At 40.0% G+C, this 23,766-nt stretch overlaps 1 protein-coding gene across 13 annotated transcripts in view; it reads right to left on the bottom strand.

Moving 5' to 3' along the window:
* The window catches only part of LOC107996637 (uncharacterized), a 300,698-nt gene that overhangs the window by 67,189 nt on the left and 209,743 nt on the right, over positions 1-23,766 (bottom strand). For all 13 annotated transcript variants that reach the window (XM_062071011.1, XM_062071015.1, XM_062071010.1 and 10 more), the window contains 2 exons: positions 15,426-15,538; positions 5,558-5,723 (listed from right to left, as the gene is read on the bottom strand). In XM_062071011.1, the coding sequence (XP_061926995.1) occupies positions 5,558-5,723; positions 15,426-15,538 (279 nt within the window). The remainder of the gene's footprint in view (positions 1-5,557; positions 5,724-15,425; positions 15,539-23,766) is intronic.

The raw sequence follows: 23,766 nt of genomic DNA, 5'->3' as shown, positions 1-23,766 counted from the left end.
ATCGAAAAAGGAGAGACTCTGCATCAGTGTCAAAAAAAAAAAAAAGAAACGATAATAAACTGGAACAATAGAGAAAGAAAATTTGTGGTGTGACGGTGATAAGAGATATAAAAAGAAAAGAAAAAGAGAGAGAGGTGTCCAAGAAATCGCTGCCTCGGTGGGTAGTTGGAATAATTTGGACGTTTGCATGGATGAAGCCAGTGACTCCCTCCCTCTCCTCCTCCCCACTTTTATCTCGAGCAACCCGTTTTTCCCGGCAACCGTGCGAATTCATCGGGGTGTGGAGCGATCAGCGTGTTTGAAACGGCGGTTAGGGAGGGGGAGGGAGCGAAAGTAAGGCGGTGAATAATGAATCGGAACGAGGAACGAGGCTACCTTGAATCCTTTAAGGCTGATCCCTATGAGATGTTCGAGCAAGTTACCCGCCCGTTATCCTGATACCGGTTTACATATCGGGGGAGGACCGAAACGGGGGAAAGAGGGGGATGAAACGGTTACAACGCCTGGAACATATTGTCCTTTCTCTTTCGCCGAGCCGAGAATCTACAAATTTTAGCCCGAGGATCCTGCTTTTCGTCACACTCCCCGCTTCCTCCGTTGGAACATCACAAGTTATTCGATTAATTGTTCTAATTGTGATTTATGCACAAGTTAGGAATTTAATTTTAGAAATTAACACCGAGGATCTTTCGTATCGACCACTTTTGATATTTATCCACTTTTATATTTATATTAATATTGATATTAAAGTTAGCAAAATTTGAAAATGACGAGGCTTTGAGAAAATTGTATTATTCTTAAACGACGACAATTCTCGACCGAGAGTGATAAAAATGGAGAAAGGAGAAAGGTGAATCCGGATTTTTACGGAAGAAAGTCGATCAACGACGGTCGTTAACCCGATTTCACTTTTTCGATATTTCGGTTCAAAGTCACACAGGATTCTGAACGGGGTAAACGTGTCGGTGGATAATTAACGTAACTCGTGTATATATCCGTTTTCGAGCCAGTTAACGTTAATAGACAACCTGTGAGCTTGCAGAACTTTCGTAATTAGTCGACCATATATTTAATTCTTTCCTCTCTCTATCTCTCGCACGCGCTTATCCCCGTTAATCTCGCAGTTATCACTCCTCGCGATAACGAGTCTCGGCCGCGATCATTTCGAGCGAACGTTTATCTCTCTCGTTGAAATTATATATAAAATATCGTAAATAAATATCCATTTCCAGGGAAATTTTAACGAAACCGAGCTCGATTGTTTCACGCCGATGGATAAATATTTGCGAATAATATTTTCGATAATAATCAAGATTTTTAAATTGCATCCCCCGCGCCGTGCATCTCGATTTCCATTTCCTGCAGGGATCGATAATCTCGCGGGGATAAAGAAAGGAAAAAAAAAAAAAACGGGGATATTGCCTGCGAAATCAGTTTCCAGTTGTTAGAAATTTCCATCCAACGTATACGATTAATCGTTGTTCAAAAACTGCCGCAGTCGTTCGTTCGTTCGTTTCACGTCTTTTCTCGAATTTTTTTTATTCTCTCCCGCCCTTCGTTTCAATTAGCATGCCACGGGGACAAAAAAAAAAGTTGTCCGGTTATTGCGAAAAAAGTTGAAGACAATCGAGGAAAACTTTTCGCGCAATTTTCGCCGCCTCGATCGGGCAAAATCGTCGCAAGCGAACGGGCGAAGGAAAATTATTATTATTTTTCTCGTGGAGCGATAGTAGGTGGATGCGTTGGATGTTCCACTCCACAGGGAATGGGAGGTGGGGAGGAGAGGAAAGGAGCGCGAGACCGTTCGGAATTTCGATCACGTTGCACAGAGGGAAATAAGCTTCGTCCTCTTGGGGATTTTTCTGACCCGTCGCGCACACGTCGTTGTTTGTCTTGGTGGGGAATTAAAATGGATTGCATATTCTATGAAAATTTATTATTACGAAGGGGAGCCAACGTCTCTCATAAATATTCGAATATATATATATATATATTTAGGGATGTGTTATCGATGCGATATTTTTCTTCTTCCTCTTTGTGACTCTTTCTAAACTGTTCTATATATATAACAGTGTGTAAGATAAAATAACGATTAGGAAGAGGAAGATTTCAAAGGAAAAATATAGGAATACAGGAATACGATGACGAGGCGATGTTCGAAAGGCAAGTTCTTCGTCCGACTTTTCAATCTCGAATGATATTCCTTGGAGTGGTTGAAACATACGCGAGGTTCGAAGCACGTTCCAGGCAGAACGATTTCGCGGGTTATCCTCTTACTTGTGAAGTCAAAATCCGATTTAGCCGTGCGTTTCACACCTCGCGAACGATCAGACACCCTGTTCCTACTCAAATATCCTTGGTGAATTGGCAACGTGACGCTTTGATCTTTCGCAATCGTGGGGAATCAATTCCGATGTCAATAAATTTCAATTATTCGAGGAAACGAAAATGCTTCTGGCGGGATCGATTATTGATAGTGTGTACAAAGTGCTTTGACGATCTCTCTTTTAAAATATTTAACTTTTGTCGAATCGAAAGTAATTTTTCGAAATAATGATCGTCTGATAATTCACCAACACGCGCAAATTTTCAAATGGAAGTTAAAAATATATTCAAGCGAATCATGGCGTAAATTACCGAGAATCAATTTCGATTATCCATTTAAAAGAAACAAATTTTACAATTCCTATATATAATGATCTTAATTTTTTGCAATTTCTCATAAATTTTTCCACGAAATTAAATGGTACTTCTCCGATCCAATGTCTGCCGATTGAACTTAAAGTACAGGCACAGTTTCCGATCAAAGGAATTAAGAAGAAGGAGTTAAAAAGAAAAAGAAGGAAAAAAGGAAAGCGAAAGTTAACGCGACACACAACTACGTAACATTCATCGGAGAGGAATATCTCGGTTAAAGCACCGGGCTTCATCCGGTTGAAAATTGTCGCGAGAATGTTCGGACAGATTGCAGCCCGGTTTTGAATACCTTTGCCCGCCACCGGCAAAGAATGGGCCGACTGGGCGGAGAAAGTGAAAGGGGTACAGAAAGAAAGAAGGGGCTCAAAAGAAGGGAGGAAGTGCTCGGTGTACTTTTGACGTCTGCCCCTCTCGTATGCAAGTGCTTTCCTACACCCTGCGCGGGTAAAAAACTAGTCGGCGGCAATGAAGAACGCGGAAAAAGCGGCGCGCTCGCTGTTTTCCTCTGCCGTGATTATTCCCTCCGCCCCTCCCTCCCCGCTACTCACCCCCATGTTTCGCTTTCGACCCAACAGAAATTACGTACCATCCCTTGTCGAGTTTCGCGTTCAAACGCTTCCTTCCAAGGCCTCGAACGAATTAAATATCGCCTGCCAGAGGAGAACGACGTTACATCGATCGTCTTCGATTTTTCATGTTTGGCAATACGTGGCGAATTTTAAAAAATCGAAAGAATAATTTGCAAAAATTACTCTGTCCCAGTTATGAAACATTTGTGAACGGTGACAGAATCTGATACAAAGATTTACGCCAACAATTGACCCAATTTTATTGAAGCGTGTCCGAAACGCGATCTAATCGATCAACTAAACGACAGTTACCTGTATTCCTGTATATCGATCATGCACAAAGTCGTACGAATCGCCGTTAATACGCGTCTAAATAATTTCCGTAGCAACCGTAGGATTAATAGTTTCGAGGAACGGTCTCCATTAATTTCGATCGATCTACGTCACTCTAATCCTCATTGATCCAGATTAAGAAGCAACGTTGCATATCATTAACGAGACAAGACACGGCTACGTCTGGAGAAGGGGAACGACGTACGATCCGTGATTTGATAGTCTCCGTTCGGTAACTTTCAGCCAGTCAATCCTCAAGATTCGCTCTTCTATTCGGATTACCATATATATGTATTTGTTCCTACGTACATATATATATATATGAGGTCGAGGATATAATGGAGTGAAGTTACCGTTCGCGGTAAATTGTCGAAGTTCGAAAACAAGCGGTAACGAGAACCGAGAAACGATGCTTTATACATATTCACGGTGTAATGAAATACGAAACTAGTTAAGAGTACGCACGCGAGCAGCTTCGAACAGAAGATCCATGAGTGAGAGAGTGTGTGCATACTCCTTCGATGTTTCGTAATTAGAAAGCAACGCGCCTTGTCGGGTTCCATAGTGCCATTAGAGACACGGCATAGGAGAAGCAATCTAATCTCGGGGGAATTTGTTTCGTTTTTCCTTTTTCCTTTTAGCTTTATCTTCTTCTTTATGGAATAAGAATTCTCCTTATCGTCTTTCCATCACACTCTCTCTCTCGAGGTTACGCATTGCAATTTCTATCGAGATAAGAAAAGCGTGTAAGTATATGCGCGATAAAAATCCCTTAACACGTTTAATCATCACTTTACAACCCTTTGACTTTCAATAAATCCTTCCCTTTCCCTCCCTTCTTTATTCGCCGTGCTAAAGCAAATTAAAAGCAAGGAAACAAAGGAAGAAAAATTCCACATCGAACCTAAACAAACAGGCGCAGCGCAAGTACAAAGGGAGAACTACCCTCGATTTCAAAAGCTTGGCCGCAAAGTAAAGGCGAGCTCGAAATCGTTCGAGGGGAAGGCGAGAAAGAAAGACGCTGGAGGGGTTGGAAGGTAACTCGATATATATATAACACGAGTATAACACGAGTTCTCGCGCGTTCCTTTTCGCCCGAGGGGATGATTCAGGCAATGGCAAGGTGTGTCTGCCGCCATCGTCAACGGTGAGCAACCCTCACGGAAAGACTCACGATTATGCAACTCGTGCAACACACGCTTGCTTCTCTTCTTTCTTTCGCGGATCGTGCCCGTTCGAAATTGGTTTCGTCGTCACCATTAAATGGTGTACAGTTTGCACGCGAGGAGGCTCTCGACGCTTCCAGCCGTATCTTGGCGAACGAGAAATTCTTATTTTAAATATTTGTGTCGAACGTCAGAACTCACCCCTATTCGCACGAATTATGCCGCCTCGTGAAACACGACGCGTGTGTTCCAACGCTTGGTGACGATACAATTTTTTCTCTCTCTCTTTTTTTTGTTTTTTTTTGTTTTCAAAGCGAATAAGCTTCGCTCGAGTTTATTTATTTATTTATTTTTTTCAGGGTTTGGAGTAGTGGTTACACACTTAAGCGGTGTGTAAATTGGGGTGAATGGGAATTTCTTTGTCGAGTGTTTGTAGGGTGCTTGTAGGGTAGAAATTTTTTGGCCATTTACGATGCTTTCGAAAATAGTTTTCAGTCGAGAAATTATCGTAATTCGAGAGTAATCTAAATCTTTTCTGTTTAAAATTATTAATCATCTTCGTTTCAATTGTTTCGCGAAGGGGATAAAAAACAAATTTAATTACAACGTATTAAAAATTCATATAAAAATTGTATTACAACAAAGGATGATACGAGAAGATGGAAAGGGAAATATTCAATTTTCCCTTTGTTAAGAAAAAATATTCATTCTCTCGTTAATGTAAAAAAGTTGAAACGAGGTGAAACGAGAGGGAGGTACAAAAGAAAAGTATTTAACAATAGGTGTACTCACTTCTCGGGCAGAAGTACAGCAGTGAAGTTAATCGCGATGGACATCCGGGGACCGGAAGTAATTGAGTAGAGGCACCGAATGTTGGGTGGATATAGGCCAGGATATCCGGGGCTGGCCAACACGCATCCATCCAGGCAATCGGTGTCCTTGTAAACCCAATCGCATTCTGAAAGTGCAGGAAAACGAGCCTATTAAATGTTGCGAAGGTAATCTTCTAGGATTTATATCCGCAAGGATCGGTGTACGTGTAAATTTAACAGCACGGCAATTCAAATGCACAAACGAAATATCTTATTCACATTTCACGTCCGTCAAACGTTTCCTTTACTTTGTTTACGGGAGTTCACTAAATCCATTAAGACCCTACGTTGCTTTAACGCAACGTAATTTTCTTTGAAATACTTTTCATTCAATCTACCTTATTTAATTTCGCTTCCCAACATTTTTTAGAAAAGGAAATCTCAAGGATTTGCTTAATACATTTTTTTTTCCTGGCCATTTCTTCTCTCCTCCAGATCCTTCCTTTTTTACTTTATATACCGGAGGGGGGAAGAAGGAAATTTAAAAGAAATTTCTCGTTAAATTAAGAGAGACTGGAAGAGTAGTCTCAACATTTATAGCGCGATAATAAACTTTATTCTTTTTTCATTTCTTTTTTTCTTTTCCGTACAAATTATCTTCTTCAACACTCCAATTATTTTCCAAATAATTTCAAATTTCCGTGTCCCCATTTACGTTTCCCCGTCACGATAATATCGCGATGAGCACGCGACTCAAAATTATTCCTATAATTCATTTTATTCCTTTCTTCACGCGAACTTCGAGACGAATTTTTCGAGGCGGATAAAAAGAGGGCGCGGCAGACATTCAATTAAAATCCGCGAAACACGTCGCTAGAAACAGGTCGCGGGGTATTCGCTGTAAATTTCCCCGAATGCCAATATCAGTTCGCGATTTAATCGCGCGCCGCCTCGCCCCCTCCCCTCCCAAACACACAGCGTACGTTGGTGGAAAGTTATGGAGGAGGGAGGGGTGGGCGCAGTTGGACGGCCATCGATGGGTTCAAGTGCGGCACCGATGATTGAGGAAAAACGAAGAGGCCGCGTGAAAAACGGGTCTCGATCGTCGAACGCGAATCCCAGATATCGAAAACGTGAGCGCGATACGCGCGTGGAGAGAGAGAGAAAAAAAAATTTCGACCTCGCCTCTTTACTTTTTCACGATGAAAATACCAAAGTCGCTGTTTCCAATTCTAACCGTGCGCGTAACAACGATTTTTTTCCACCATCAGAAGTTTACTCTTTAAGCTTTTTCTAGATTATTCATTCTCTCTGGGTCTTAGATTTGAAAAATTTGCGAAAATTTAATGTTTAAGTTTGGTTTGCGTTATTCGCGTAAACTAATTTTTTTAAAAACAATTTTCATCATCGACCACTTCGTTTGATCGATTTATTCAAATGGTTCCTTTTTCTTTTTCTTTTTTAAATATAATTTATTCGTATATACGCGAATAATCGCGGCGCCAGAGAACGAGATGACATAAGCGTGAGCAAATTTAAGAGTTATTTTCGAGCGACGTTCGTGGATACACGTTAGCAGGGAAGAGGAACAGCGTCGGGACGGTAAAACAAATATTGTCTAACAAGCAAACCGTGTAACTGGGCGTAGTACGAATATTTACGAATCGGCGCCACATCCAGCTGTCTTTTTTCCTCTATCTGTCTCTCCCTCTTTCTTTCTCCGTCTCTCTCACGGACAGGGATACGCGAGCGTTCATAATCTCGTGTACAAACCAAGTTGGAAACGGGATACAGTGTGTATATAATTCCATATACGGGGATGTTTTCCGAATCGAAATTTTCAAAAATTCACATCGGCGTTGAACGCGTCGAGTTTATCGTGCTAATTGTTAACGTTAAAATTAAATAAATTCGATACATTTGTAATTAGCGTCGCGATAAAATTGACACAGGATTAATAAACGTATAATATATCGATGGAATACAAACATTGGAAACGTTAACTTTTCACTCGTCGTAAAATACTAAAATAATATATATATATATTGAAATCTCCTGGTAGTAAAGTTAAATTAAAAATAGAATTTTTCCACTTACGTCAACGTATTAAGAAACGTATGCATCTTCTATCACTGAACACGATAGCAAGGTATACTAACACAGACACAATCTCTCGTCAGGTCGAATTAGAATCTCTTACGATATTTTCTTCCACCACGTAGCAGTCCCCTTCTTCTTTCTTCCGGTGTCGTACAATTTTTACGGGTATATCGTTGTCACGCTTCGTTCTTCCTTTCTCCTCGTTTTTCCTTTTTTATTTTTTTTATTTTTTATTTAGTTTTATATATCCGGAGGATGCAATTGTCATAATGGGTGGACCCATTAGAGATGGGACGCGTCGAGGGCGCAAGCATCTTTGAATTTATATAATGCTTCCCGTCTCGAGGATTCTTTTTTCCTTGCCCCCCTTTTTTTCTCTCCCCCGTTCTGTCCTTTGGCATATTTTTTTCACGCTCTCGAGTCCACCCTCTCGGCTTCCTGCACAGAGTCTCGTCCCTTTTCTTTTTCCACCTAATTGTTCGCGTCCGAAGGCGCTTAATTCCATCCCCCTTTCTTCGTTTTTCTCCTCGTTCCTTTTTTCTTCTCCCCCTCTCTCCTTCCTTCATTTCTTTATTCTCGTCGCGGAACACGTCGTTGCAATTAAATGGAATTTCCACGCTTGTCTTTGAGGCCCTCGCACGCGTCGCGAAAATCGCTGAAAATATCGTTCGATCGATCCATCGGCCGGAAATTTAAAATACATCCCGGCTCCGGTAATTTCATGCCGGTGTTATTCATTTCCCTTCCATTCCGATAATGTTATCGCAACGTACGATATCCGCGTCCATCGTTTCAATCGATCGATCTCTTATTTTCCATCTTCGCGATAAACGCAAGTTTGATCGATCGTTGGCTCGATCGAATCGAGTGTAACGTTAACGGGGGGAAGGAAGGAAGGGAAAAACTGGGCCGAATCTTGGTTGTTGGGCGAAAATGTTTCAATTAAAAGTATCGAGTCGGTGTCGATTCGTTTGCAGCACGGAACAAGGCAATTTCCGCGGCGAAAGTGTCGCAACGAAAGTTGGGCAATTTCGTTTTCAAGCAAGTGGAGGAGGAGTGCATAAAACGAGGACACTGAAGAAATATTTTAGAGAGAGAGAGAGAGTTTGAATTGAATTTCGAAACGAAATTTCTGAGTGTAAAAATTTTTTCACAAGGATATATATCCGTTTATTAAATTCGGAAGAATCTATTTATCTCTTTTCAAAATGTGCTCCAAGTATCAAGTATCAAAAGAAAGCGAAACGAACAATCCTTTTATCTCGCTTGGAAAAGATAAAAACCCTGGCGAGGAGGGGAAGATTAAAGGGATAAACCCGCGTTAAAGCTGCCTTTAAATAGACTTTCACATATTATTTTTTTTTTCTTTGGAATCTTAAAAGGACGTAAATAGCATTTCTCGAGTCAATAATTTAAATCCGAGATTACGGCCCAACCTACGCCTGCGTCTGACACCTATTGTTGACTTTTACTTAAAAATCTAAATTTTTTTTTTGGTTTCAACAACACAGAGAAACGTAACGCAGAACAAGTGACAAAATTTTTAATTTGAAAAATTGATGAAGAGTCGTAACAAAATTTTCCGGTTATAAAAACACGGATTTTACGTTTCCCATCTGAGGAAAGAAATTCGCTTGCACCGCGTTTCCGTTGAATTCTTCGTTTATAAATACTATCCGACATTTGTAAAAAAATACACACACACACACACACACACATACATATATATATATATATATATATACATAAAAAAAGGAGAAAATTCAAAAAACTATATATGAAAAATGGTGGGAAAAAAAGTGAAACTAATAATAAAAAAAAAAAAAAAAAAAAAGGAAATAAAAGACACTCGCGTTTCGTTGCCACAAACAAATCAGTATGATTGAATGAAGTCAATTTACTTCGGTGCATCGCGATTTCCTCTCTCTCGCCCCTCGCACAGTTTTTTTTTTTTTTGTTTTTTCCAATTCGAACGGTTTTCTCGTTTCACCCACGTTTCACGTGCGATCTGTAACCGGTATATATATATATATATATATATATATATATATGTAGCTTGCACACAACCGGCGTTTTTGATTTCGCCTACTTTGCAAACGTTTGCCAGGTCATCCGGAAGACAGAATGTAAACCGAATGTATACATCGAATCTGTGCATGTTGTGTACGCTTATATACATATATTCGAGCGAGTTTTTTATCCCCAACCACTCGCTCATAGGTGCACGCTTTTGTTGGCGTGCAAACAGTTCGATGGCGAAAAGATCGAAGTTTATTTTATTGTTATTTTTTTTTTTTTTCCCTCCCCCAACGAGTCATATTTACCGTAACGTATCGCGATATCGCAAATAGACTGCGTCATCGATATTCAATGTCGTTTCGTCTAATGATGTTTGAAGAAAATTACCATTGAAATGAAAAAAAAAATTTTTTTTTAAATTGCATTTTTACCCTTTGAATATTCATACGTGCGTTCGTTTATTGCTTGGAAATGTAAAAAAGATATACACCCAGTTTAAAAGACGCGTAATTAAGCATAAAGAATTTGAAAGTTGGAGTTTGAAAAGTGATTGATCGTTTGAAAATAATTCTTTTTATTATATCTTGGAATTTATCGTAATAGTTTATATTTTTTATTCGAATTTTTTTATACCATAGGAAAGTGTATCGCAGCAGAACTCGAAGAGGAGGCTGCTGGAAATGAAATTTGACAAATATCACGACGTGGCACAACCTTTCAGAGAAGGAGAAAGAAAGAAAGTGGCAAGGCGTTTATGCAGCAGCTTGTCGAAGAATCGCGTGTTGCTGGAGAAATATATTTCCCAGCCTGGCTCTGGAAGAGGTAGCGTGAATGTGATAGCTGTAGAATGTTCTTGAGACGAAGTTATGGGCCATTTAAGAAAGCAATAAACCATGCATTTTCCCATATCCTATTTCTATGAAGCGCGATTTGTGTTACTTCAACCATCCTTCCATCATGAACTTCCTCCCTCCGATACATTTTTCGCGCTACGTTTTCGCTTATAAAATATTTATTAATTCTACTTTCTTCCTCTCCGTTTCCATTCCTCTTTTATGAAAAACTACCATTACGATAAAAGTAACGGAATCTTCAGCGAAAACATATTTCTCTCAATAGACATTTTTTTTCGTTTCTTAAGAGAAAGAATCGCACGTTCGGACGGGAATCTCCAAGTAACCGATTTAGACATATCCATTGTCTGGCACAGACAAATCGCCCAGCGAGAGGATCGCATACGTAAACGGCCACCATTGATCTGTTTGTCAATCGGTGGACGATTCGTTTTTTCTTCCTCAGAGTATCCTCGGAGTAGAAATACCACATTCACCCCGATCTTCCTCTTCTTCTTAGCAGGCTTCTTCCTCCTTCCTTCTGCCTTCCTTCTTCCCGAGGAAGAATTAAACCGAAAGAAGCGAGCGAAGACAAGAGGAAGGCAAAAAAGCGAGAGGCGGGTGGATCGATTGATCCGTTTGTCAAGCGACATTTCCCTTCATTCTCGCCTGGACCGTCTCTTTTTCCCTTCTCCACCCTCCAGCACCCACATCGAAACCTCAATAAAGCCATCGAGCGCACGAAAAAGAAGGGAAAAAAAGAAGGAAGAAAAAAGGGAGGAGGAAGGGGTGAATTCATCCGATGGGCGGAGTCACGTCGACGTCCGGAATCGTACGTCTCGCGCATATGGAAGGGACCAAGCTTTCTCCCAGGGATAATCGAGAATCGTTGTCGTCTCTCGTTATACGTGGACCAACATTCCCTTACTACGCGAGGGAAAGAGCTTTCTTCCCTTTCCCCTCCCCTCTTAGACCATCGGCGCTTTCACCACCGCGAAACGGATTCATCCAGGCCTCTCCATCCCTCTTATTGCTACTCTGTCACCGCTAAAACGACCGGGTCTACTTTCCACGTCCCCCTCAGTTCGTTGCACGGACGACGGTTCTCCCATCGATACAAACCCTGGGCGGCACGCCGTTGTAAAGGAAACCTTAAATCCACTCGTTGAAGAAACGTATGACGGGAAATAGCTCGATGCATCGTCCGCGCGAATAATACACGCCGGTTCAGCCTCCATTTTATCGGTGCTTCTTCTTCTTCTTCTTCTTCTTCCACCTCTTCTTTTTCTTCTTCTTGCCTGCGCTTCGAGAGATATCGCGTCGCGGTGGGGCTTCTTTATTCCTCGAGAGGAGAAATTATCGTTGATATTTCTCCTTCTCTTCTCTTTTTTGTTGCGCGATGGCGAACGGGAGGGAGAATGGATAGGAGAAGATTTCCAGGATGAGAGGGAATTTTTCGTTTCGAAAAGGTAAAAATTAAAATTCATTTTCTTTTCCTTGAGAACCAATTATTCTTACATAATTCATCCAATTCTAATCGTCGTCGAATTACTTTTCAATTACGAGCTTCGATCTAATCTATAATTTGTAATTTGCGAGTAATGGAGATTTAACAGATCGAACGATTCGACGATTGGAAATTCGTATGGATTTTACTATTATAATTTCCAATTTCAATACTATTTCGCATTTCACATTTTATTCTTTTCCTTTAAATGAACTCGATGCTCTTTTTTTTTTTATGTTCAATACGACCAACATCGAATTAAGCTTCTTCCTCCGAGGATCGACTCCGCACCCCTCCGTCGAAGGCTATTTCGTCGCAGAATGGACGCACATTCGTCACGCTGTTCCCGGGAAATAGGGTGTCGTATAAAAAAAGAAAAAAAAAGTGAACGAGGACGTCGTAAAAATGTGACATCGATGTAACCAGGAAGTCGCAATACCTCTATTTTATATACATATATATACTCTTTTCTCTTCCTCCTCCTCTTTCCTTTTTCTCCCCTCACATCCTTTTCTTTTTCATCATTTTTTAATCACGTCAAACGATCCTTTTTCCCCTCCTCCCCTGCCACTCTCGTCATTTTTTAATCGTGTCAAACGAGATTCCCCGCTTTCATCACTCTGATTTCGCAGGAGGAGGGGAAAGTTCAATCGAACGCGGTGTTAATAATCTGTCCTGTATCGATCGAACGATGGCGGGTGGCGTAAGGCTCAATTTCGGTCTCCATAAATTATTCATTGTTCCCGTAGCCGTGGCGCGATGCGCGTGCAAGTAATACGTACACAACACGCAGAAGATTAATTGGCTGTCGAGAATCCTTCGATTAAAATCACGTATCATAACTTCTAAGACTACTTTGTCGTTGGATCCCGTTCAACCAGATATTTATTCAATTACGTATGCGGGGATCGAGTCTCTAACTAAGTGGAAATTGTGATTTTCACTTCAACCTCGATGATTCGATATATGGATATATATATATATATCGAATACGTAATCGAGGCTTCTTAGATTTTTGTTTATCGAGGGAAGATTAAGCGATACGTTGAACACCTGGTGTCTGGAGATAAGGCAACCGGTTCTCGACAAAATTCGTCGTAACGAGCAATTCCAGTTATTATTATTATTACACCGGCTCCGCGAATGCGAAACGCCGCGGTTGCGGAATTTACGTTAATGCGTTTGGTGAGTGTTGCACACGGGGAAGCATTATCTAATTAGAGTCGTTCGCGCGGTGAATGGCTGCGTTTCCAAAATATTCCTGCCAATTTGGGACGCGCAATTTCGTTCGCATCGATATTCAAACAGCCAGCCAAGTATTAATAAAAAGGTCGCTTTACACGTGTATCTTCCTCTCCCCTCTTTCCAATTTTTTCGTCCATTCGACGAATATAAAAACACTGTTTAAAAGATTCATTTCAATGGTCTCGATGGATCAATTTTACCGATTGAACGGGATCGTTCAACGTTTGATACTGTATATTGCTTTTTTCCCCCCCTTTCCTTTCATTTACACATCTATAGTTGAAAAATTCCAAATTCCGTTATTGTCCCCGAAAAAGAAAAAAGAGAAAAAAAGGAAACAAAAAAGAATTCTAATTTTCTGATAAAATTACAACGGCGATGTGTAAAACGTTAAAATTTCATGCAAATCGGCCGATTAGAATTGCAAACGAAATGTTACGTTATTTCAATTTAATGGGTAAAACACCCTTTCGCTTCACACCTATGTAAATTTTCCGTCCCGTAAATGACGAATACAAACGATAATGTTTTTCACCGGGCCGATGATAACCCATTAAAACGTCGTATTAAGAAAGTTGGCGCAACGAATGGTCGGTATCCGACGAGGGTATAGTCGTTAACGCTTCTGGGCTCGATCAGTCTAAATTCTCCACGGATCCTAAACTGTCTTTATTCGGTTAAGCCCGGACGGTGGCGCACTTAAGCTCGCATAATTTTCGTTCTAACTAGGCAGAAATTACGCCTCTTCTCTGTTTGCGCAAGGAAATTCGTGCATCCCCTCCAACCACCCCCTATCGCTTCCATCCTAGTCCTCGAACCTCTCCTCCTCCCCATCCCCCTTGCTGAGTGGTATCTACGACCTCGTTCCTTTCCTCGACCGTTTCGAAATTAACGTCGAGTGCAAAGGTTCCACGGACACCGAGGGTACTCGACAGAGTACCTCACATTTTCTCCCCGGATTTCAACGTTGGAAAAAGAATACCCTTGTCGAGAGACGCCTCTGTCAAGGAAACCTTCCTCCTCGTCCTTCCTTCTCGTTCGAATCTTGGATCTCTGCAGGCCAAGATGAAAGATAGCGGTACGTACAATTTTACGATTCGCGATAAGCGAATGGTCCGAGTTCGAATTCTAAAATTGGACCCTTTCTTTCTTTCTCTCTCTTCGCCCGAGTCCGAGTCTCGCAACGAGCAAAGATGGAATTCGACGAGATACTTCCATAGTACAGACACGATCTGCATTTCCTAGAATTGGATTCTTTTTCTTCCCTCCCCCCTTCTCTTCTTCGAATTCTTCTCCTCCTCGAGATACGAGTTTCTCCCTTCGAGTTTGATTTCCGCCCCGTCGTTTAATTTCCACCAGGCCGTAGCCGGATAGGATTGGTTTTGCGCGAAAGTTGGCCTGGGACAGGGTTGAAAATCGATGAGTTGAGCGCGTTTGAACCGCAGCTTTCTACCTATTACCGGCCAGAACGAACTCGCTAATGATACAATCGCATAATATCCTGCAGCTAGATAAAGTTATCGGTATAACGAACGCCACTCCCCCGCTGGATCAATGCTTGATCCGCCAGCCAGGACAGTTTGCCGTTGCTTCGTTCGATCCACCCCCCTTTCCTCGATATCGCTTCCGACGAGACGAATTTACCTATCGCCGTGCACATCCGACGTTTCTTCCCCTTCCCCGCTCTCCTGATCGACTTATCATTTCGAGTTTGCGCCGATCATTAGTGATTAGATCACGTGTGGGCCAAGGGTAGTCCAAGAGGATAGATGGAAAGTTTCTCCTTCCATTTTCCGGTTTTCCAAATTCTCGAGATCTAACCATTTAATTTCTGTGAAATTATTTTATTTTCACGATATATTTGCTACTTAATTTTGCGACTTGCTTCTGACGACGCGATTATGAAGTAATTAGTCAAGTTTGGTTAGTTATTTCCGAGTTTTGGATTGAAACTATTCTAACGATATCTGTTGTACAAATAATAATATCACAATCGTGAAAGTGATAAAAATTTGAGGCAATACACCTATTGATCCAAATATCTATTTACTTTGTATATTAACGATCGAGAAAAATTACGCGAAGATCGTCCAGTATACCAAATACCAGAAGGAAAGAAAATAAAGAGAGGAGTGTTCACTCACCAGTGTTGTTCTTCGGTTCTCCGCCTTTTACCGGCCAACCAACGGACACGCTCGCCTTCGACGAGAAACTGAAGTACGCGAGGAATTGGGACCTCGTCGTGCTCTCGTTTATCCTGTAGCAAAACATAAATACTTACTCACCTCGGTTCACGGAATTCTCGCGCGTCGAAGCAATAAGAAGAACCCGTGATAAATATTATGAGCCGAGTTATATTCCTCTGTGTTTATACTCACGGCACACGCTTGGGAAATTTACGAATTCTCCGTGAATGATGCGGAAGGAGACGGTGAAACAATTTTTTACCGATTCCTTTTGAAACGCGTGGAATTTTCACCAAGATAAAAAATAAAGGAGAAAGAAAAATATGTATATAACGTGGGTCGAAAAATGTTTAAAACGAATGTAAGAATTTTTGAACAGTCGCGTTACGCTCGGTTCATCGTCAAATTTCAAACTCCACTACCTGTTCGACCACACTCGAGTGGTGCTATCCACGGTTGGCTCGAGCCTACGAATTTGCAATTTGGGAGGGGAGGAAATGTGCTTAACCTTATTACGGTTAATACACTTGCGCTTTTGAAACGGTACTCCGTTTGTAACCGGTTGCACGAGAGAATAATTCTACGAAATGAAAAAGTAAGTTGAAAAAAAAAAAAAAAGTAGTTGAAATGAAATATATTTTTTTACGAGACTTTATTTCCACGAGAAAATTAGCTTTATGTATCTGATATATAACTCTCGACTTACATTTTATTATTCTATATAATTGAAAAAAATTTAATTTCACTGAAATCCGATACGGAAAACATAATTCCATGTTATATATATATACACACATTATATATATATAGAGTGGAAATCAAATTTTCAACAATTTTCTAAAATAATAAAATTTATCTTTCGTTGCGAATATTTCGCTCCGTTGCGTGTCTATATTATTCGAAATAAAACAAATGTAAATAATAGTAGGATATTAATACATATATTTTTTAAATATTAGGATAAAACGTATAAACAAAATCATGTTTCATAAACTTCAAAATTAAGTTTTATTTCATCCACAAGTTTTCAATATACTTTCTCACGTAATAATAAAACTTTTCCTCTATCAATTACAAAATACTGTGTGTATATAACAAACAAAAAATATATTAAAAAAAAAATTCTCCCATAAAATGCGACGCAAGTGATCGAAACGCAAGATATCGTTGAAAAAGCGATTGCCCACAACGAGATAGAGATAGATTTATTCTCCTGCGTGGATCGAAAAGGAAAGAAACGTGGCGCGAGAACAGGTATCGCGTTATTATTATCAACGGCAAGTGGCACGTTGGAGGAACCTTTCGTTTCGATCGAAAACTTTGATGCGAGGATTGCATATACGCGCGGGGGAGAAGAAAGTTCGCGCGACGATGACAGCGAGGAGATGCTCGCAACATGCATCTTCGCGTCGAAAGAATCGTGTTGTCGGAAAAGAAGAGGAGGGAGGAGAGAAGAAGAAAAAAGAAAGAAAGAAAAGAGAAGCGATCGTGGATGTTTCTTCGAGATTGGTCGAACGTCGATCCCCGGATACCGGGGGGATGCTCGTTCGTCGTGCTGGAGAGCTGTTTAGAAAGCAAGCACGTCCGAGTCCTTCGTCGAATGGACGAGAATCGATATCTGGACTATCTCCCGTCGAAAGAAAAGAACTTCTTCCAACAGGACAAGATCTGTGTCCTACATATATATAAAAAAAAAAAGAAAAAAAATCTATCGCTCCAGAGGATGGCCTTTCTCCTTGCACTTTTTTCTTTTAATTAAACCGATATGTTATCCGCCAGTTTCCTATATTTTTGAACATGGTATCACGCTCGAGAAGTTGGAAACATCGATTTTCCAACGTTTTTTAGTTTTTATCTAGAAGAGTATGATTATTTATCGTAAAAACGGAAAAGAAAAACGGAATCTTTAAAATTCTATAAATGATGTATTCGAAATTCGTGCAGGAAAATTCTAAACTGAATTAACTTTGGTTAAGAGATATCTCTATCTCTTCCGTGCCTCTGCTCGCCAATTCCCTTGTCGAAACCCTTCGAGACGCGGATATATTTATGGATTTATATTCGATAACGTATATTAACATATTTATTGCATATATGATCCGTGAATAGAATGTAATAAATACGTTTGATAAATTTCTCCAAAATTTCTCGTCAATCGTTCGAAGCATAAGTTACTTAATTTATTAAATAGCATCGATAGACCTATCAAGTAATTTACCGCATAATTCTTAAAAAAAAAGAAATACACGGACACGCGATACAAGAACACGTAGAACTGGAAGATTTTACCGGGCAAATTTAATAGACACGAAGCGATAGGGCGTTGCACGAAACGGTAAAACGACGAGAAGAGGATATTGGCGGCAGAAGGTTTGAACAGGGCGATATTGGCGGCACGAGGCACCGGTCTGATGACTCTTGTGCCTTGAGACTCGACACCGAGTACCCGGGGGATTTAACGCCAGAAACTGGTTATCTCGGATCGTGAAACGCGATAGAAACTATCCTATCCTCGGGATAGGTGATACCAAAGTTGACTACTTTTGGGTCGTCGAGTCGGCCAGTGATAACCAGCCCCCTCGATCATGATAACTCGTTGAATCGTGTTTTTGACATGTTAATGACGAGGCGCGGTGCCTCCTCTCTCATCGCATCGAGCTCCACAACTCGTAATTTCCATCTTGAGACGTCGATTCGTGGCCTGGGATGATACTAATCACGCTCAATTTCGAATTCTTTCTTCCTTTATCTCGTCAAACTCGTTTCAATTCACCTATCCACGAACCAAGCTCGTTCTCTCAACACCAAGGTAATACAAGTTGTAATTGAGACTCGAGTTTCTCGTCTACGTCCCCGTGACCAATTTGGATAATAAAGGAATCGACTAGAATATCGAAGCAAGAAAGTTGGATTTCGCAAGATTCGAAACACGGCCAGATACGACAGAGACAACGAGGCCGAGATTCCGTGGACCACTCCGATGTTTCTCTAATTGGATCATTCTCAGGTTAGATTAACTCTACTCGGACAACCGAGTGGCGGAAAGCACAGATTACTTGGACCACTCGTAACTCCTAAATTCTATTTGCTTACGATAAATCCCTCCTTTCGTTCGTCGCCAACCGTGAGAATTTGATTAGCTCCATGATCCACCTCCTGGCGACACCTCCTCTCCATCCAACAAACTTTTCTTCCCCCTGTTTTTTCGCCAAGATTTCGATCCTCGAGAGTAATCGTGATCACATATTTTCAAGTGCAATTGCGAACAATATTTTTCTTTTTCTCCGAAACTTTTCGACTTGGAAATCAAGCAGAGATCAAGGCTATTTAGGGGTGGGTGGTTTTCAGGCTTTCACAAAGAGGAGGAGAAGATAGGGAGAGATGGCGGAGAAAAAGTGGAATCGATCGCGACACGTGTGCGCGAAAAATCTGTCGAAGCTGTCGCGGCAATAGGAGGAAGCTAGGAGGAGGGGAAGAGGGAGAGGGGCTCTTGTTAACATCGAAAGGGCTGACAAAGGGGCGCGGACTCGGCCTCTTAACTTCGCGCTTTTAGACGGTGAATAACCTTTTCTTCTACGGGGACGGAGGGAAGGGAAATGACGCTACGATTCTTCCTTTTTTTAGATCTCTCTTTTCAGTTATTCTTTTTCAGACGCGAAACATCCGAGACTAAGAGAATTGAAGCTGATGTAAACGGTGTGTAATATCGAAACTGTACGATTTACTTGGCTTACAACTTTTGGAAGATTGTTTTGTAATTGAAACAACGAGCAATCGTTTATTTCAGTTTACAGAAATGAAATCGTATTATCTTGATCGCTTCCAATGAAAAATGGAAATAAATATAATAGAATGTTCCATTGAGTAAGGAAAAATCGTTTTGAAACACACGAACTTAAATATGATATTTTTCAAAATTTTTAACCACACGATTTATTCACAATAAGGAATATTTATTTTAGCTCGCGGAAGTGGAATCGTGTTGTTCGAAAAATGGAAACTGATAGAACATTCCATTGAATAATAAAATTATTACGAGTGTTTAAAATGCACAGTTATTTTAAGGTGAATGTTTTTTCCAATATCTTTAAGAACACATCGGGGGAAGAAGGAAACAGAGATGCGAGGAAAAAGAGATTGGAGGAGATCCGCGCGTGTATCCTCCAAACGGAATTAAGACGAGTCCGATTCAAGGGATAAAGGTTTCCAGGCGTTCGTTACTGTAACGAACTTTCTTCCAGTTTAGGATAAAAACTATTGGAATTCCAATCACGTTTGTACTCCGAAAATCAACTTCTCGCGAAACATTCTCTTTTACTTCTTCGCGCGACTTGGTCTCTTATCCGAACCACGTGGAGTTGAAAGAAAAAGATACCAATTAAAATAAATAACGCTTAAATTTTGTAAAGCGTCATAAAAATTTCAACGATCCCAATCATCGATTTTTCGAGGAATTGAGATCTCCAGTTTTATTATATCCGATCCAAAGTTGAATCAAGAATATAATATAGAATACGAAGGAAAGTATGTAATATTAATTGAACCAATATTTTTAATTTAAATAAAAAACCTTATAACTTTAAATATTCGAATAAAAATAAAAAGATAATAATAAATTAAACCTGCGTCTGATCGATCGATTCGATCGACTTAATTTAAAAATACAACGAGCAGATACGATTAAACTTCACTTCACTCCGTAGAACTTCTCTTGTATCACGATTAATTCACCGAATTGACCAAAGACGCGAACCCCTCCCTCCCTTCTTTCAATGAAAAGCGACGGTCGAGGCGCCGTTGGGAGCCGGCTTTCCATGCAAATCGTAGAAACGGGCGAGGAACAAGCGGAAGAAAAGGTTGACTGTTCGCGGTCGAAAGGGCGTTATCTGGCCTGTATTCGAATCTCTTAATTGCGTTATTTGCATGGAGACGAGGCCCGCGCGCGGATCGAGTGCCAGTGGAATATCAACGAGCGAATTTCTCGCGAAACTTCACGGGATTAAACGGGAAAATAAAAAGAAATCGGGGACGTTAAGCTTGCTATTCTCCTCCCCGCTTCTTCTTTTCCGCGGCTGCATTATTTATACTAAGCTTGGAGAGCTTTTATAAAATTTCGTTAACATATCGGTATATCCGAAGGAAAAAATCGTTGAGCTCATCGAGCTTTCGTCTTTTTTTTTTTTTTTTTGAATTTAGAAATTTCGATTCATTGGAAAAGTTTCATATTGCGGAGGAAAATTGTGGAGGATTGTTGAAAATTTTTGTAAATATTATATTGAAAGATTAGAAAATATCTTGGAAGGTGGATCAACGATGTTGATAAAATGAATTAATGATTTCATGAATTAACGGATGTTGGATGTGATCCGATCGACACTTGGATTATTTCAGTGCTGCTTTTTTCAGCGGGAGAAATATCGATTTATCGGTAATTTGATTTGGAGATTGGTATCATTGATTATTTTCTTCAAAGATATAAAAAGATAAAGGAAAGATTTAAATTCAGATCGAATCAGGATTGGTGGTTTTATTCGTGAAATGACAGTAACGTTAAAAATTAGATCACGGTGACAGGTAAGGAAAAATATTCGTGATTTATCGAGAATTACAAAGAGTATTTAAAATCGGTAAGTTATTTTCATTATTCTTGGTTTGAAAATATCGACGTTTCAACGTCTATGATAAATCAAAATTTGAGCAAGTATTAGTACCTTCTATTTCAATATTCGATCTATCTATAATTTCTCCAATCTCGTACTACCAAATTAGATTTTCGGATAAATTAATCAAATATATAGATCAAACGACAGATCAAATTCAACAAAATTTCTTAATTTCTAAATCAAAATCGCTTGGTTATTTCTAACTAATTAATTTTCAATTCTTCGATTCTCACGAAAGAAAATAAAAATAAAATTGTCGACAACGGTGATTCCGGGCGAAGAAAAGGAAAGATGACTTTCGATACGTTAAAATTCCGACAAATCTCGGAAGAGGCAGAAACAAGAATATCGGGTTCAGACGTGCATAAAGGGCGCGTTCACGGGTGAAATCTGTTTCCTTTCGGGATACACCATTTTCTAGGATTACAAAATACTTCGACAGCCGACTGCCACGGGGAGGAGAAGAGTAAAAGGTTGTGATCGAAAGGCAGTTCGGATATAAAGGAAATAAAGGGCGCGATGGCGCGCGAGGAAGAGCTCGCGGGGTTTCGAAAAGTTCCACGATTCTGTCGGTGCTCAGGAGATGAGGAGGGAGGGATAAAACGCGGGATTGGGGATGAAGAGGGAAAGAAGCTCTGTCAATTTCTTCGCCTACGAACGTTTCGCCCTCTCTCTATCGAGAACATATTTCCAGGACCAATATATACATATATATCTCGGATACGTAAGTAAACAAATCTTTCGCCAAGCATTACCGCCGCTATCGAATCAATACGTACTATGGAAATTGCATTTTTATTGACAACTTCGGGAACGTAGAAACGAAAACGTGTTGCTGTAGTTTCAAACGTATACCTTACAAACGTGAACTAACAAATTGTTGTTAAAATCAATTATTGTGTAAGTTTATGAGTAGTGTAAAAAAAGTATAATTATACAGAGAAGGTGAAATTAATCCTTAAAGCCTTTTTTTTATCATATTTTTAATAATTTCCCAATAGAATTTTTATGTACGTAAAATGTTCAAGTTTGATATTTTGTATCAAACTTGTAATTGTGTACGATACGAGGAAAAAAATTTCTGAAAATTGTGAAAGGACCGATCCTCATCCTCTTAAAAAAAAAAAAGGATTTTAAAGCGGAAAGAATTCTCGCTTTTTACGAAGATTTTTGCGATCGATTGCTGCGTAGATAAATCTGCAATAGATATATTTGTTTTATATCGCAGAAATCACGGATTTATCGAGCCGCGACTATCCGCAATTCGACCGTGAGTAAAATCATTCTGTTCAAATTTTTTTGAAGAATTCGATCATACCGTTTTTCGATCGGATTAAATTGTATTCTCTCTCTCTCTCTCTCGTACATTTCTGTGCGAAAAATCGCAAGAGTGACGTGCATAGGTGCGCGAAAAAATCGGAAATCGTGCAGAACAACGTATAACGAAAAAAGAAAAAAAAATAAATCATAAAAATACGAAGGGAGAAAGAGAAAGAGAGAGAGAGAGATAAAATTGAGAGAAGTTAAAATACATACGTCTTCGTTCGTCGACTGTGAATCCGTATTTCGAGAATCTCGAACGCGAATGCATAACGCTTCGCAGCCAATAAACCGGAAGCGGTAGCTGAGAAGAAGATTTGTAGGATTTTCTAGAAATAAAGTTTTCCTGACGAAGTCGCATACGTAAATCGCTTTTGTTCCCGATAAAAAAAGAAAGTTTATCATTTTTATTTCAGTCATTTACGATTAAATTTACATTCCTACAAAATAATATTTTTACGAATTTTCAGAAACGAACGATTTATAATACACTAATCTTTTACAGTCGATTCTTTCCTTATATACGAAATATCGTTTTCTTTCATGGGACTAAAAATAGGAAAAGTTGTTCTTCGCGATCACATATTGAGTACAAATGCCTAGTCATCGATTGAATTACCCTCGATTCAAATTTCATTAAGAATTTGTTCTCGAATTTATATTCACCCCGTAAAATTCGATTATGGAAAAATGATAAGAAAGGAAAGCGCTGTTGAAGGGAGAGGATTGGATATCAGAGAAAAGATCCGTAAAATTTATATCACTGGAGGATTATAGGATGCGCTCGTAATCTCGGCCGGGCCAAAGTCTCCGGCTCCATGTTTGCGGATTTAAACACGCCTCCCCTTTCGAGATCAGATTCGTAACGCTGAATCGAAGAGGAGGGAGACCATCAACAGAGATACGATCGTGCCTAGATCAGTTGTCCGGATCGTGTCCCATCACCAGTGGAAAATAATTCGAATAATTGGAACATCCTTCCTTCGGATATGGACGAGGCAGCTATTATTCGAGCGGCTCGTATCGAGGAAAGAAATCTTCGAGAAGATTGCGCTATCCGCTGGGACACGAGAGAAGCTTTCATCTCCATTTCTAAAGTCCATCGACATGTCCATTTTATGACAGGGAACGGACGTTTCTCGATTATTCAAAGAGGAAATCGATTGGCAGCTCCGACTTGGCTTGGTAATGGGATAGAATAAAATTTATAATATATCGAAGATCATGCGTGAACGAGTAACAGATACTCGATCTATATATATATATATCGATGGATATCGATTTTATTCACCAGAAAAATGGAGATCTGTTTGTGG

The sequence above is a fragment of the Apis cerana genome, linkage group LG2 (assembly GCF_029169275.1).
Source record: "Apis cerana isolate GH-2021 linkage group LG2, AcerK_1.0, whole genome shotgun sequence".
Classification (NCBI taxonomy): domain Eukaryota; kingdom Metazoa; phylum Arthropoda; class Insecta; order Hymenoptera; family Apidae; genus Apis; species Apis cerana.
Note: the sequence above shows the minus strand (reverse complement) of the source record. Positions and strands in the feature narration are given on the sequence as shown.